The sequence below is a fragment of the Artemia franciscana genome, chromosome 11, assembly GCF_032884065.1.
Source record: "Artemia franciscana chromosome 11, ASM3288406v1, whole genome shotgun sequence".
NCBI lineage: Eukaryota > Metazoa > Arthropoda > Branchiopoda > Anostraca > Artemiidae > Artemia > Artemia franciscana.
Genome location: NC_088873.1, coordinates 1,433,542 through 1,449,489, shown reverse-complemented (window position 1 = coordinate 1,449,489; position 15,948 = coordinate 1,433,542). Strand labels below are relative to the sequence as shown.

Genomic DNA, 15,948 nt, shown 5'->3' with positions numbered 1-15,948 from the left:
ATAAACCTAACCAAAATGATTTATTTGGCCGGTGTAGAAGGGTAAAAAGATGTCCTTACCTTTTCGTTTCCCGTTTGGGTTGTTGCAACTTCCCACTTGGATTCTTTTCCCCTTTGTTATTATTATGATGTACTGTGTCCAAACTGGGCCATGTCCCTGACTTAGCATTGGGGGAGACACTTAGCTGAGGAGCAGATGAAGACAAAAGCTGTGGAGATGTTGAACCCCGCCTAAAAATAAACAGCAAAATAAGACCGACTAAAAGTGCACAGAGAGAAATAAGACCGACTAAAAGTGCAATCGATTAAATGTAAAAACAAATTTACAATCAAAGAGCCATTGAGGCTATATTTCTAATTTTGATTAAAGCGCAATAAACGATCTGAGAGGGGTGCTAATTTGTCTGAGTTAATCCATTTGGCTTCTGAATATATCATATATAATTTTTACCATCTTAAATTAACATTGTAATATCGCCATACAGATAAGGGGTAGTTCTTCTTCCAAGAACTTACATTTTCATTTTCGGGAGGGAAGGGAAAATGAGGTTGCAATCAGGATCCTTTACAAAGGTACTCTGAAACATCTTCTTAAAATTTTGACTTCGTTTTAATTGAATTTATGTCAGAATCTTGAGATAGAGGCAAAGATCTTTAGCAAAGGTCACTCTATTCAAGTACCCAAAAGAATCATGTTTTCCGTCACCGGATACTAAAAGACATTTTTACTGGATATTAATTTCCACTTTTTGCCAACCGCAGTTGTGGTTCAAGATTCCCCCTGGCACTTGTTCAAAGGACCTCCACGAAAATCCTCATGTTTTGCCCCCCTTCCCCCCAGTGAAAAGGTTCTGATCCATTCTTAAAATACGAAAATGGTTGCACACAAGCCACTATTGATGAATAACAATAAGGTTCGTAAGTGTCGCGCATGCAGTAATGGCTACTGTTATTAAAGATATCCCTATCGAATTAATTTTCCAGTGGGGCCACTATATATTTATGACTTCTTGCTTTGAAAAGTTGCAATAATGCTGAAGAGGACATTATTCCAAATCTGACATTTAAACAGAAAAGCTTTTAAGACAACAATCAAATCCAGAATAATGGACAAAATGCATTATGCAAGTTTTTCATGATTTTCCATCCAACGTAGTGATTTTGAAGTAAACCGGTAGGTACTTTTTTCTTGTGTTTCAAATGTTTTCTGCTTTTGCACGGCCAAAGCAATCTAACCATAAAAAAGAAAAAAGTTGTACTATTAAAAAATAACCGAAAGAATGTTTGCCCTCAGTATTTTTGATTTATATATCCAGCATATTTATTAAGTTTATGGTAAGTACTTTTTATCGAAACCACATGCAATTTGGAATTACAGATAGAGGATTTTTACGAAAGAAAGAAGTCGAAACAAGAAAAACGCATTTCTGAGAAGCAGGAGCTTCCCAAGAGACTGCCTCCACAGCACTCTTCTCTCCCCTAAAAATCAACTTAAAAACTAATTAATGGCGGGGGGACTAATACTTAGTTTCCCCATTCTTACAACATTTTTCAGGCATTATTTTCCTTAAACATGATCTCTATCTTAGCTTCCAGTTAATGAAAATTTCCCAAGGGGTATAAAACTCCGACCGGACACATTTCTATTAGACCCTTATTGTTTACACAGTCAGGTTATCACCTCACATTTTTGGCAAGTTCGGGAATCAACCCTTCCCGTTCGGGTGAGATGACTCCATAAATTCCCAATATATGTAATGGCTTCAATAGCCATTCGTGTTTCATAGCTTTTAAATCGTAGATATTCCATCAGCGTAGGATCACCTCCTTTGTTTCGTTACATCCCACCCATCTATGTCAATTTTGCTCCTCTCCCTCACAGCTCCGTCTCCTCATCGCCGCTTTCCAGCAGCTATGAGAGATGAGAATGAAACGTTCAGTCCACAGCATGCCATTGATGTTCCAGCTTCAGCTGCTTCATTTACCAATTTATTACATGTGACCCTATGATGTCGTGGATCACAAATCAAAGTTATTTGACCTACATTGTAAGTAGTTCCTTTCACAGCATCTCAACTTATTTCTTTGCCTCCTCTACATTCTCAACAGTTTCGAGTCATGCTTGGTTTATCATTTAAGATATATATGTCCCCACCTTTACTTGTTATTTACATCTGTCTCTTAGCTGCCTCGTTTATTCCAACCATTTCAGCCTGAAGGAGAAGAGAAAATCCCCTAGGCGATAGTCTGTAATCTTCTCATTTAAGCAGGGGATACTCGGATATATCACTATTCGAGTTCCCTGTTTTATGTGAAGTCGTCAAATACCTGTATAACAGATTATTTTTTTGTTTTGGAAAAGGATTCCCTCCTGCTCAACTTAACTTCTATCCTTTAAAGCATGGACTAAAAAACAAAGACAATCTTAAGAATATAACACTTTCAATAACTCGAAGGGTAATGTTTACCGTGTGTCTTTTGGATTTATAAGCCCAGTCGACTGACTGGTTTGAATTAAAACTTCGTGCAGTTTTCGTTCGTATTCTTGATGTTTGCCCAACTGCATATCTTCTTTCGTAAAACTTGCTGAGTCCTCACCTGCAAAAGTAAAAAAAAAAAAATTAATGCCAATTCATTGAGAAAATGATTTTATCAATATTGAACCGGGTTGTGCCTTCAAAGGGGGCCTTTAACCCTTCCCTAACGTGAAATATTAGAAAAAGACTTTTTTGATTATTCATGAGTGAACAGCTTCATAATACCCCCAATCACAATCCTCTTTATGGGCTTTGCATATGGTATGACCTTTTCAAAAGACAATTTGATCGGGTCTGTCAATTCAAACAGAAGATTCATACCTGGTTCAGATTGTAATAATTATGAAAAAAAACTACAAAATTCTTGGGCGTATACTTGTGTCATTGAGTAAGGAGAATGTTCGTAGGAGCTGATTTTAGAATAGAATTGAAAAAAAAATTCGCCCTGAATACAAAATAGTTTTTTCCACTTTTTGGTATTTGTCCTTATTTTGTTAAGATTTATTGCAAGTTAAGAGCTCAGCGAGAAATGTTGCACTAAAATCTGGAAAGAAATACACCATACATAAACTTTATCTTATCGGGTTCAGAAATCTCCGTATTCTCGACCTTAATAGAAGAAGCAGCCACACGCCCTCTGCACAAATGTTTGGGAGCAGGTTTGGAACTTATAGGGACAGTGCACTGTCCTGATACTGCACTGTCCCTATGAGGGAAAGTGCAGTACCAATCACAGGTGAAAACAAACTTGCAGTATCCTTCCCCTTTTATCTTGGACAAGCGATTTCTAGCTCTCTTTTCTTTTTTCCACCAATGGGTCATCTATTCATGTTCCCTAGTTTACACTAGGAATTCCTATAGGAACATACACTCTCGAAAAAACTGATATGCAACATCCATTTTTAATGTTTCTTTAGAAATTTCAAATTTTAATATTGATAATTAATTGTCAATCCTTGAGATGTTTCTAATCAAATTCCTCTGAACTAGATCTAACCAGAGGACACCGTTCATAGCAAGATTCGCGGCACCACCATGATGGCACCGCAATATCAACCACTGTTAGATCCCTTATCAGATATTTTACTCAATTGAATAACTAATTGAGTAATTAGTTCTTACTTTGTTTTATTTGTTCTTACTTACTAATTAGTTTTAATTAGTAATTAAAACTATATAGTAATTAGTTAATTAGTAATTAATTAGTAATTAGTTCTTACTTACTATTATTTCTTTGTGTGAAAATGTTTTTATAAGAAACAAAATGAATATATATATATATATATATATAACTGTAAGGAAAGAGCGACCCTGAATAATAGTAACAAAAAACTAATATGTCAGAACCTCCGATTTTTATGCTGATTCCAAATATATAAGTTTCATTAAGTTTAGTCTTACCCGTCAAAAGTTACGAGCCTGAGAAAATGTGCCTTATTTTCGAAAAAAGGAGGAAACACCTACTAAAATTCATAGAATCTTAATGAAAATAACACTATCATATTCAGCGTATCAGTGAACCCTGCTATATAGGCTTCAGGCTGCTATCTGAAAAATCTGGATTTTTTTTGCCATAAGAAAGATCACGGAGGCGTGTTTTTTTTTTCTTTCTTTTTTTTTAGGGGTGATCGCATCAACCCAGTGGTCCTAGAATATCGGTAAAAGGCTCATTCGAACGGAAATTAAAAGCTCTAGTGCCCTTTTTAAGTGACAAAAAAAAATTGGAGGACAACTAGGCCCCCTTCCATGGCACTTTTTTCTCAAAATCGTCTGACCAAAATTTTTAAATAGCCATTTTGTTCAGTATAGTTCAAAGGCCGAATAAATATACCTTTGAAGATTCCACGACCCCCCCCCCCAGTGCCTGGAGAAAGGTATTTAAGTTACAAAATTTGTCCATTTTTTGCCTGTAGTATTTGCTATTGGGAAGTATGCATACATTTTTTGGGTGAGAGGGACGAATTTTCTACAGGTGGGATTTTCCACGGGGATATTTTGCCATGGGGAGGGAAGTTTTCAGGGGGTGAATTTGTCAGGGGAAGTTTTACACTGGTGAAATTTGCCAGAATTCCTATACGTGATTCTTCTCGTATAGTCATCACAGATCATTGACCCCTCAAAGCAATACTCTTTTTATCTCAGAGTTTTAGTGTTTATTTTGCAATTACAAACTTTATAATGCTTGCTAGATAGACTAAGGTCTAATTCTGTTTTCCCTGCTTTAATTTTACAAGTTTTTTCGTTTGACTTATTGATTGCAATTTTTTGCAATCAATTGATTTATTGATTGCAATTTTATAATTTTGTACTGACACTAAAGTGTGAATTTGGCTCTTTGGGTTTGTGATAGCCACTTCTTTGAAATAAATCTTATCTTATCTTACTCATAAAACCTCTTCATACAGCTTCATCAAGAATTCAATGCCTTATGATGTATATCGTGCAGAACAACCTTATTTTTAAAAAGGCACGTAAAGAAATCCCAGTTGCAGATGCATTAACAAGACTTCATTTGCCAGATGCAGATGAACACACGCATGAAGAAATTGAAATATTTTAGTCATTCATTAAAGCTCTACCTGCTACAAACCGCAAAGTGGAGGAAAAAAGGAAAAAGACTGCCATAGAAGACAAGCTGAAAGCACTGAGAAAGACTATTCAAGAAAAATGGCCAAGTAACAGAAAATCATGCTCAAACCCAATAGTGCAATACTGGAATATTTTTCTGACCTTTCAATACACAATGGTTTAATCTTTAAAGGCTCCAAAGTTTTCACCCCCGCCATTTTACAAGAAAATATTTTAAAGATTTTGCACTCCTCACACTTGTGTACAGACAAAACAAAGCAGAGAACTCAAATGCTCCATTTAACTGGCAGTATATCAAAGTTCTATCCCAATTTCCAGGGTCAAAAGGAGAGAAAAGTTGAGACGACTAGAATATTTTTCTACGAATGAAGAAGGACAGATTGCTACAGTCTACTGGCTCAACATTGAGATATTTATCCAAAAGTGAAATGTCCGCATTCTTACAAAAGCCAACAAAAAAAAGAGCCAATGATTTGTACACCACTTCCAGCCCTACCCTGGCAACATCTGGGGTGCTACCTGTTAGAGTAGAATGACGAACATTATATCATAGCTGAAAAAAAGGTGACGGTGTTTTGTTCTTTACTAAGAGTTACCTTTACCCAAAGGTTATTTGAGCCCCTAGTTTATCCAACTATGATGAAATCCTTTGGCCAAGAATTAGACCAAAAATACTCCCTCGTCCATTTAATACTATTCCAATAGCTGTTTCTATTACTCCTAAAATCAAAATATCGATTCAAAATGTGAATTCATCCAGCAATTGCAGACAAGTGCTGATTTTGTTATTTTTGAGTACCCCAATGCCGGCCCTTTTATAGTTTGAGATGCCAACGACCTTAAAACGGATTCGTTTTGCTCGTCACTTAAAGTAAAACAAATTGTTAAAATACCAACGACTCGTGGAAATACCTCTCTTGATGTTATTTTAAATAATATGTATAAGAATTATGGGCCTCCTTCAGCTTTGCCCCCACTAGGTGGGAGTTATCATCTTTCGATTCTTTTATCCACCTCCTCAAATTTTATGCATTCTTTCTCAATAGCTTATGGCACTTATAACCCTCTTCAAAATTCTGGTCTTCTTTCTTTTGATATGTGGTTGAATACTAAAAATTGGTCTGATGTTTATAGATAAAAAAACTTGATGAGAAAATGGCTACGTTCCGCAAAGCTAATTGATAAATATCAAATTTGTTTCCCAGAAAAAAGATTTAAAAGGTGCTCCAGGGATAAACCCTTTATGAACCGAACTATAAAAACACTAATTAGAACCAAATTGAAGATTTTCAAAAACGGTAAACAGGATGAAGCCAATAAACTAAAAAAAAATCAATTAAAAGAGAAGTTCGTAAATTGGCACGACTGAACTACAAAAACAAGGTCGAAGAATTGTTCACTAATAAATAAAAAATTGGTATTCCGAGGTTAAAAAGCTGCGTGGCAGGAGGCTTGAGCAGCTTAACTACAATCTACCCGAGTCCCGTGATGTTACTGCGAATAATCTAAATAAATTCCTCGCTTCCATTGTCCAGAGCCTTCAAGCATTGTCCAACCAATTACCAAAAGGAGCCCTATCCCCTTCTTTTCCCACTATTTCCCCATTTGAGATAGAAAGAAGAATTGAAAAAGTAACAAAAATAAGTGCTTGTCCTTTGGATATCCCGTCCTCTTATTAATGCCTTTGTTGACTTTCTTTCTAAACCCTTGTCTTTCCTGTTTAACGTGATTACTGAGTTTGGGCAAATTCCAACCATTTGGAAACATGGCTTCATAATCCCTTTGAAAAAGAAAAACGGAAAGCCTGGTTTTGAAGGCGTTCGTCCTATTACTCTTACTCGTATTTTCTCGGAACTTTATGAAGGATTCCTTGCAGACTGGCTAAAGGAAAAAATCCTACCTTTTAAGGTCCTGAAGCAATTTGGTAACCTAAAATCCACTTCTACTTCCCACTACCTTGTTTCTCTTACTGATCATATCGGGAAAATCTCCGAAAAGCTTAATTCCTGGCTAAATTTAATTTTCATTGACCTTTAGAAAGCATTTGACCTTAATAACCACAATATTTTAATTGAGAAACGTCAGCGAGTTCAATACTGATCCCTAGTTGGTGACATTGGTAGCCTCCTTCTTAACAAATAGATCGCACGTTGTCAAATACCAGAATAAATACTCAAATCCTCTCCCTGTCCACAATACCATACCCCAAGGTACTCTCCTAGGTCCCCTCCTTTTTTCAGTCATGATTAACAGCCTCGCCAAGGAATTTCCTGACCGATGGAAATTTGTTGAATACCTAACGGTTGTTGAAATTTGCTTCAGAAATTTAATAAGCAACCCTATGTGTATCCCCAATGAAATTAGAGATGAGGCCTTTGGACTTGGGTATACATGACAGTATAACCCTCTAAGTCCATGATAATATTGAATTGTTTCCTCAAATCCTCGCCCTATTTCTTAATCATATCTCTCCTGAAATTTTCATGTCCTCATTTAAACTACTGGGCGTCACAATTTCTTCGAATTTAAAGTGTAATATCCACGCTTAAGACGCCATCCATAGAGCTAATGTGCCTATCGCCATCCTTAAGCTCCTAAATAAATTTAGCGTCCCCCTTCCCACTCCTTAAACATTTAAGTCTTTTGTCCGACCCTATCTCGAATATGCTTGTCCAGTTTGGCACCCTGGTATCGCTCGCGAAGAATCGGAAAAAAATTAAATGAATCCGAAAAGGAGCCTTGCGATTAATTTTCAAAGAAGGCAAGGTGCTATACTCTCAGCTCCTAAAAAAAAATACTACTTTGGAAACCCTTGAGCGAAGGAGGGTTTTGTTGAGCCCCTGTTTTGCAAAAAAAAATGCAATAACAAACACTCGAAGGGAAAGTATTTTCCCCAAATGTCACTCCCCATCCAGACTACGGCGGCCAAAAGCTGTTTCTGAGCCCATCCCTATTTTGTCCCCCATTCGCTGCGTTACTTCCAGATAGGAAAAAACTTTTTCACCTTCATCACAGAAAAAATTAATAAAATATCCCACTAGTTTCTTCCTTTTTTTCCTCTTTTTTTATTGGCTGATGGTATAGCTCAGGTTGCTGCACCTCTTTGCTTGTTCCCCCTCCCCCTGTTTTTTTAGGTTCCCTTTTAATTTTATATATTTATGTGTCGTTCTCTTTTTTGTTTATTCACTTATTTGTTTCCCCTTTTTTATCTTTTTAACTCTTTAATTGACATTATGCAGTTAAATTATTCACACTTTTTTAGTGTCCCTTTATATTTATATAGATTTTTATATCTTGTTCTTTTTTGTATTTATTCGCTTATTTTGAACCCCTTCCTCCTTTTTTAATGTCCCTTTTAATTCTTTTTCTGACTTGTATTTATTTAAGTTTAGCTTGACCATTTTTATCTTTTTAACTTTTTAATTGACTTATTACAGTTTAGTTACTGACTTATAAATGATTATTCATTATGATTTTGCTTTTTCGTTGTTGTTTTTTTGCATTTTTGCTAGTTTTAGTGCAACCATATGATTTGTCGACTCCGAAGTCCGAATTCGGCCCTTTGTGGGCTTGTGATAGAATTTTTTTTTAATAAATATTTTATCTATTCTACTACTAATTGCATTTGCATATTCCCTTTTTCTTCCAGTCTACACTATAAAATCCAAGTATGATTGAAATGAAATATCTGAAAGACAAAAGATAAAACATTGCTAGAACCATTGATGATCTCTGAATTTCTCACAGTTTCACACTTCCCCACTCCTCTGGGTCGGCCCCTCTTCCCCACACGTCTGGATCTTACCCACTTCCCCACGAAACCCCCTCTTGAGAAACCCACTCTTCTGGATCTGCCACTTAGGATATTGTGGCAACATGTTAGTATACAGTACATTAAATTACGGCCTGGACTCTTGAGCTAAAAACACTGAATCTTCAAAACAATCCGATTCTTTATTATTAGCCAATATCTACTCAATACCAATAGAAAGGACCAATAGAATTGGTCCATCCTTCAATCTGTCATTGATTTTGACAGGGTAATGTACCAGTTACCAACGCCCAAAATTTGCTTTGACTTTCAACAAACATAGTTTGACTTAAAGTACACAGAAATTCTTTGAGCAACCAGCACTAGATATTTTAAAACTTCAATTTTTATATAAACAATATCACCACCTAATCTATAATTGTCCCAAAGTAAGTATCGTTATTTAATCACATATCGACTAACATCCCCCTCCCCCACACACAAAAAACTGCCGATAACTGACCATGGTTTTCCAATAGCTAAAAATTTAAATGCTAATAAAATAGTGTCATTAAAATATAAAGTGGCTGATATGAGGTACATTATCTTGCATTAAATTAGGTATTTGGTAAACCTTGATTTAGGAATTGATTTTGAAGGAATGAAGACTAATTGTTATTAAACTATTTTTCAGAAAGAAGTTAGTAAAAGAAACAAGAGCTAAGAGCTCATATGGCACTTGTGACGAGGCGAAAAGAGCTAAGAGCCAAGAGATCATATGGTATGAGCTCTAACAAAATTCTATGAATCAATAGATTGATTTAAAAAGGAAAATAAGAGGCTTAATGCCGGTCAGGATTTAAAAAAAGAGCTCTGACTCACGATGTCCTTCTAAATATCAAAATTCATTAAGATCCGATCACCCACTCGTAAGTTATAAATGCCTCATTTTTTCAAATTTTTCCTCTCCCTTTAGCCCCTCAGATGGTCGAATCTGGGAAACGACTTTATCAAGTCACATTGTGCACCTCCCTGACACGCCTACCAGTTTTCATCGTCCTAGCACGTCCAGAAGCACCAAACTCGCCAAATCACTGAACCCCTCCCCCCAACTCCTCCAAAGAGAGCGAATCCACTACGATTCTGTGTCAATCACGTATCAAGGACATTTGTTTATTCTATCCACCAAGCTTCATCCCGATTCCTCCACTCCAAGTGTTTTTCCAAGATTTTCCCCTCCAACTCCCCCCAATGTCAAAAGATCTGGTCGGGATTTGAAATAAGAGCTCTGAGACATGAATTCCTTCTAAAAAAAAACAAATTTCATTAAGATCCGATCATCTATTCGTAAGATAAAAATACCCCAATTTTCACATTTTCCAAGAATTCTGGTTTCCCCCTCAACTCCCCATTATGTCACAGGATCTGGTCGGAATTTAAAATTAGAACTTTAAAGCACAAGATCCTTCTAAATATCAAATTTCATTAAGATCTGGTCACCCTTTCGTAAGTTACAAATACCTCAATTTTCAAAATTACCTTTCCCCCAAATTCCACCAAAGAGAGCAGATCCGGTCCTGTTATGTCAGTCAAGTATCTTAGACAGGTTTCTATTCTTCCCATCTAGTTTCATCCAGATCTCACCACTTTAAGCATTTTCTAAGATTTCCGGTCTCCCCAACCCTCTCCCCCCCCCCCCAATTACGCTTGATCCGGTTGAGATTTATAATAAGAGATCTGAGTTACGAGGTCCTTCTAAATATGAAGTTTCATGAAGATCCAATCACTCCTTCGCAAGTTAAAAATACGCATTTTTTTCTTATTTTTCAGCGTTAACCCCCCCCCCCGCCATAGAGCGGATCCGTTCCAATTATTTAAATCACGCATGTAAGACTTCTGCTTATTTTTCCCACCAAATTTCATCCCGATCCCTCCAATCAAAGCGTTTTCCATGATTTTAGGTTCCTCCACCCCAAACTTCCCCCAATGTCACCAGATCCGGTCAGGATTTAAAATAAGAGCTATGAGACACGATATCCTTCTAAATGTCAAATTTCGTTGAGATCCGATCACCCGTTCGTAAGTTAAAAATACCTCATTTTTTCTGATTTTTCAGGATTAACCCCTCCCCCAACTACCCCAAAGAGAGCAGATCCGTTCCGGTTATGTCAATCATGTATCTAGGACTTGTGCTCATTTTACCCACCAAGTTTCATCCCGATCCCTCCACTCTGTTTTTTCCAAGTTTTAGGTTTCCCCTCCCAAATCCCCCCCCCCCAATGTCACCAGATCCGATCGGGATTTAAAATAAGAGCTCTAAGACATGATATCCTTCTAAAAATCAAATTTCGTTGAGATCCGATCACCCGTTCGTAAGTTAAAAATACCTTATTTTTTTCTAATTTTTAAGAATTACTCCCCCCCCCCCCCAACTACCCCAAAGAGAGCGAATCAGTTCCGATTATGTCAATCATGTATCTGGGACTTGCGCTTATTTTTCCCATCAAGTTTCATCCCGATCCCTCCACTCTAAGTGTTTTCCAAGATTTTAGGTCCCCCCCCCCCTCCAACTCCCCCCAATGTCATCAGATCCGGTCGGGATTTAAAATAAGAGCTCTGAGGCACAATATCATTCCAAACATCAAATTTCATTAAGATCCAATCACCCGCTCATAAGTTAAAAATACTTCATTTTTTCTATTTTTTTCCGAATTAACCGGCCCCCACTCCCCCCCCCCAGATTATCAAATCGGGAAATCGACTATTTCTAATTTAATCTGGTCCGGTCCCTGATATGCTGGCCAAATTTCATCGTCCTAGCTTACCTGGAAGTGCCTAAAGTAGCAAAACCAGGACCGACAGACCGACAGAATTGGCGATTGCTATATGTCACTTGGTTGATATCAAGTGCCATAAAAACACAGAACCATCTAATAAAATCACAAAGCTAATTCTAGAAGCCAAACCAAATTAAAAAAAGGCCTTAATAATTTCTATCTTCATTTTTATTTTTATTACCTTTAAAAGATCTTCTTTTGCAAGAAGGATACACCATTTCTTTGCCATTATTTCTAACTAGCCTCTGTTTTCTAGATTAACAATGCCGTAATAATTTTATAGTTCATAAAAAGAGTATAAGAACAAATAGCCAAAATTAAGAAAATCGGCCCAAATGGTCCGAATAAACTTAGAACTTAACAAAAATTAAATTTAAAAAAATTAAATTTAAATGTTTTTCCAACTAAAAGTAAGCAGCAAAATTAAAACAAATAGAAATATTCCGTGTACAAGGTTGGCTGCCCCTTGCAAGCTCTATAAAAACATTTCTCATCCAACCCTTGTGTTTGAGCAGTCATTCTGAGGGAATTGTGACAAAAAAACATCAGGGTAGAGAGCAAGGGATGAGGTATGGGCAGCCCCCCACCTCATATAAGGTTTAATTTCTGTCCGTTTTAAATGCTAAGGTTGCTCCTTCCTTTCAGTTGAAAAAATTTGTTCTTTTTATTTAGTTTCTCACCCCTGCTGAAAATTTCATCCAAAAAACTTTCAAATTTTTCTCAATGACAAATACTATATGCAAACATTGGGAAATACCTTAGCTTATAGTCCTTTCCCCAGGGTCTGTAGGTGAAGGGGTCATATCCTCCCCTAGTATAATTATTCGCCATTTCAACTATGCTGAACAAAATGGCTATCTAATAATTTTTATTGGATGTATTTAGAGAAAAAGGGGCGCGGGAGGGGGGCTAGTTGCCCTCCCACAACGATCCGTTGATTTTGATTTAAAATCGAACAGTTGTGGGCATCAAGCCGTGGCTAACTGTAGAAAAAGCCAAGACAGATAGTCTGATTGAGTGAGAGCTTTTTGATCGCTTAATATAGCACAGTAACTTTTGATTTCCGATCGAATGAGACCTCTACCGATCTTCTAGGACCACTGGTTCGATAAGATGACCCAGGGAATAAAAACGAATAAACACGCAGCTATAATCTTTCTCCTGGCAAAATTTACTAAATTCCGCATTTTCGTACATTGGGAATTTAAATATTTGGAATTAGCATAAGAAACCAATTTTCTTAATTCGGTGTTTGTTATCATAATTCCCTTTTTTGGTAGTTTCGGTTACTGTTGAGCCGAATAGCCCTATACTGACAGTTCGTTATCACGAACTGTTTGATTTAGATTCTTAAAAAAAACAAGCCACCTTTCAGGTGCAAGCTGCTTTAGAAACGTCAATCTTAATAGAAGTTCAAAATTATGTTTCATAAACTACTTGTTTTTTATACTGTCACTTAACAAAGGGTATAGATTGTTCTTTACTATTTTGTGTTTACAACTATAATACACTATATACATTTGTTATAATACAACAAATAACACTATAATAGTGTTTACTATAATACTACTTTACTAGATTTACTTTACCGTGTATGCAAGCATACACGGTATACTTTACCTTGAACAATATGCCAGTATATTACCAGTAGATGGTTTTTTCAAAATATATTTGTGTATATATATATATATATATATATATATATATATATATATATATATATATATATATATATATAAATATATATATATATATATGTGTGTGTGTGTGTGTACAAATTTATTAGAAATACCTATTTAAAGTCCTAAGAGCGAATTTCACAGGAAGTTAAACATGAGTAGAAGAGAAAATTAATAAATAGAGAAAGAAAATGCGTAAGGAAATGACAAGTAGAAATAGACGAGGGATGAACACTGCGATGAAAAAGGAAGGTGGATATATAGGAGCAGCATGTAAAAGTCAAAACAATAAATTAAGAAAATTGGAACTTACCAATTTCATGTAAGTACATACAATCAGCCTTTGGACAAGATTGGTTTTTCATAAAATGGGAACAATATTTAGTAGTGCCTAGGGATGCCTTCAACGTCCGCCCGTCAACGCAAAAATTATTCACTGCCTGTATAGCCCTTAAAGCGTCGTCCGATCTAATATATGTTACGTAGGCACTGCAGCTGGGACTCTAAAATAAGCACCAGTAATTAATAAAAAAAAAAGCCGAGGAGTAATCAGCCAAGGGTGAAGTTTATGAGATTTTATGTACAGCAGCCAATGAGCTTTTCTATGTGTATTATTTACCACTGCTTGACTCAGCTCGATTATAACCATTATCACATATCTGTCTTTTCTATTTTGCTCTCTCTATTTTCTATTTTTTCTTTTCTTTCTTTTTTTTCTTTCTATCTCTATTTTTTCTATTATTCTCTCTCTCTATTTTGCTCTGCTGGCAGAAAATTTATTTTGCTTGTTTATGTAATTCATGGTCTTTGTTCTACATTTAGTAAGATCAGGGATACCTTCCCCCCTTTCCTACTGGAAAGAGAAACCCTGGCTGAAAATTAAAGTGCTAATAACTTGTCTGGGTGGGGAACCTATGCCTATTCTAATCATTGTGAAAGAAACAAAAATACAAACTGCAGATTCAGCTATTTTACTGCCAGGGACTAGGGAGGGTTCTCTCCAAATTTTATGAAGTGATTTTCTGCCACCCTAGACATGCACTTAGGAAAGAGGTACATACCACGGGGTCGGATATGCCCGTAGAATATGATACATAGTGTGACACTATCACATCTAACCAGTGTAGTGGTCTTAGAGCTTACTTTAACATTCATTTGCTTTGAAAAGCAAGATAATAAAAAAAAAAATCTAAGGAGCACTAGGGGTTACCAAAAATTCAAACGGTAGCACCCCGTGATGTTATTTACTTGCAATGTATGTTAATATGACTGTCATTATCTTTCCATTTATGGTAGGTAAAGATTATGAAGGAATTATCTCTGCCCCATGCTAAATTTCTCAAATATGTCTTAGCAAGATTCTGGAGGCTTCTATTTAAAAATTATCAAGGCTGAAAAAATGAAACAACTAATGAGGGAATTTTTTTATTTTTGTTATTTTGTAAAAAATGTTATCAAAAATGGTATATTACACAACAAAAGATTAATCACTCCTTGAACAAACACCAACTCAGCAGAGCGATAAAAAAAAAAATAAAAAAAAAAATAATAGCAGAAGCTTCAAGTATTTAAGGAAGGTTTTGATATTCCCATTGAATAAGCATAATAAAAAAAACAGCACGAAAGAAGAAAAAAAAATACTTGAAGACAAAATAAGCACAGCAAAAGACATAAAAATATGTTTTATCCTTTACAAGGCACTCAGACACGTCCTGTGCATAATTTAGGGGTAGACCTTAAATTAGGTTTTTTTTTTCAAGACCAGACTGCTTTTTTATGACGAACAAATAAACGTTCAAATGTGAATAAGTCCCATTTATTAGACAATGAAAATAAAAATTAGTAAAAATTAGTAAATTAGAAAAATTAAAATTTAATAAAAAACTTTCTTCTTTAATACTGCCTAAATGTAAATTGAATGTCTAATGAAGGTGGCAAAATCATCTTCGTCTTCTAATTGCCAAAGGAGTATCGAAACCTATTTTAAGGTAGTACGTCGAAATACGTTGTTGATATTGGGAAATGTGACTAATCAAATATATAACTATAAATTCAAAACGCTCCTTTTGTAATTATAAGACAAAGAAAATGTTGCCACCATCATTAAAAATTCAACTTGCATTTAGGCAAAATTAAAAAAGAAAATTTACACCTAAAGAGTTTGGATGAACCCTGTTATTGAGCTTCCTCAGACAAATCTATTGAATGAATCGGATGTTATTATTTTGTTCTGTATAAATAAATTAGTTTGAATTTTAATACTTTAGTATTTCTACTGATGATGATCGTTGTATATGTGGCCAAAATATCCAGACTTCTGTATGTTTTCACTGTCCATTAAATGGACTTATCCTCATTTGAACATTTATTTGTTATTCCGGGTAGCCAAAAAAAAGGCATTAGTAGGAAGATTAGTAGGCCATATGTTTTGCCTACAAACACATTCAACCCTAAAGATGGGATACAAGATATAACTAAACATTCAAGAACAATCTACACTGTCATGCAAATATTCAAGCACTGTTAATGGACAGCCGGACACGATAATAAATAATG

General features: G+C 35.7%; 1 protein-coding gene across 2 annotated transcripts in view; it reads right to left on the bottom strand.

The window, feature by feature from the left end:
* LOC136032664 (CCR4-NOT transcription complex subunit 4-like) overlaps window positions 1-15,948 on the bottom strand; it is a 55,890-nt gene that overhangs the window by 24,962 nt on the left and 14,980 nt on the right. For both annotated transcript variants that reach the window (XM_065712952.1, XM_065712951.1), the window contains 3 exons: window positions 13,706-13,895; window positions 2,468-2,597; window positions 60-230 (listed from right to left, as the gene is read on the bottom strand). In XM_065712952.1, the coding sequence (XP_065569024.1) occupies window positions 60-230; window positions 2,468-2,597; window positions 13,706-13,895 (491 nt within the window). The remainder of the gene's footprint in view (window positions 1-59; window positions 231-2,467; window positions 2,598-13,705; window positions 13,896-15,948) is intronic.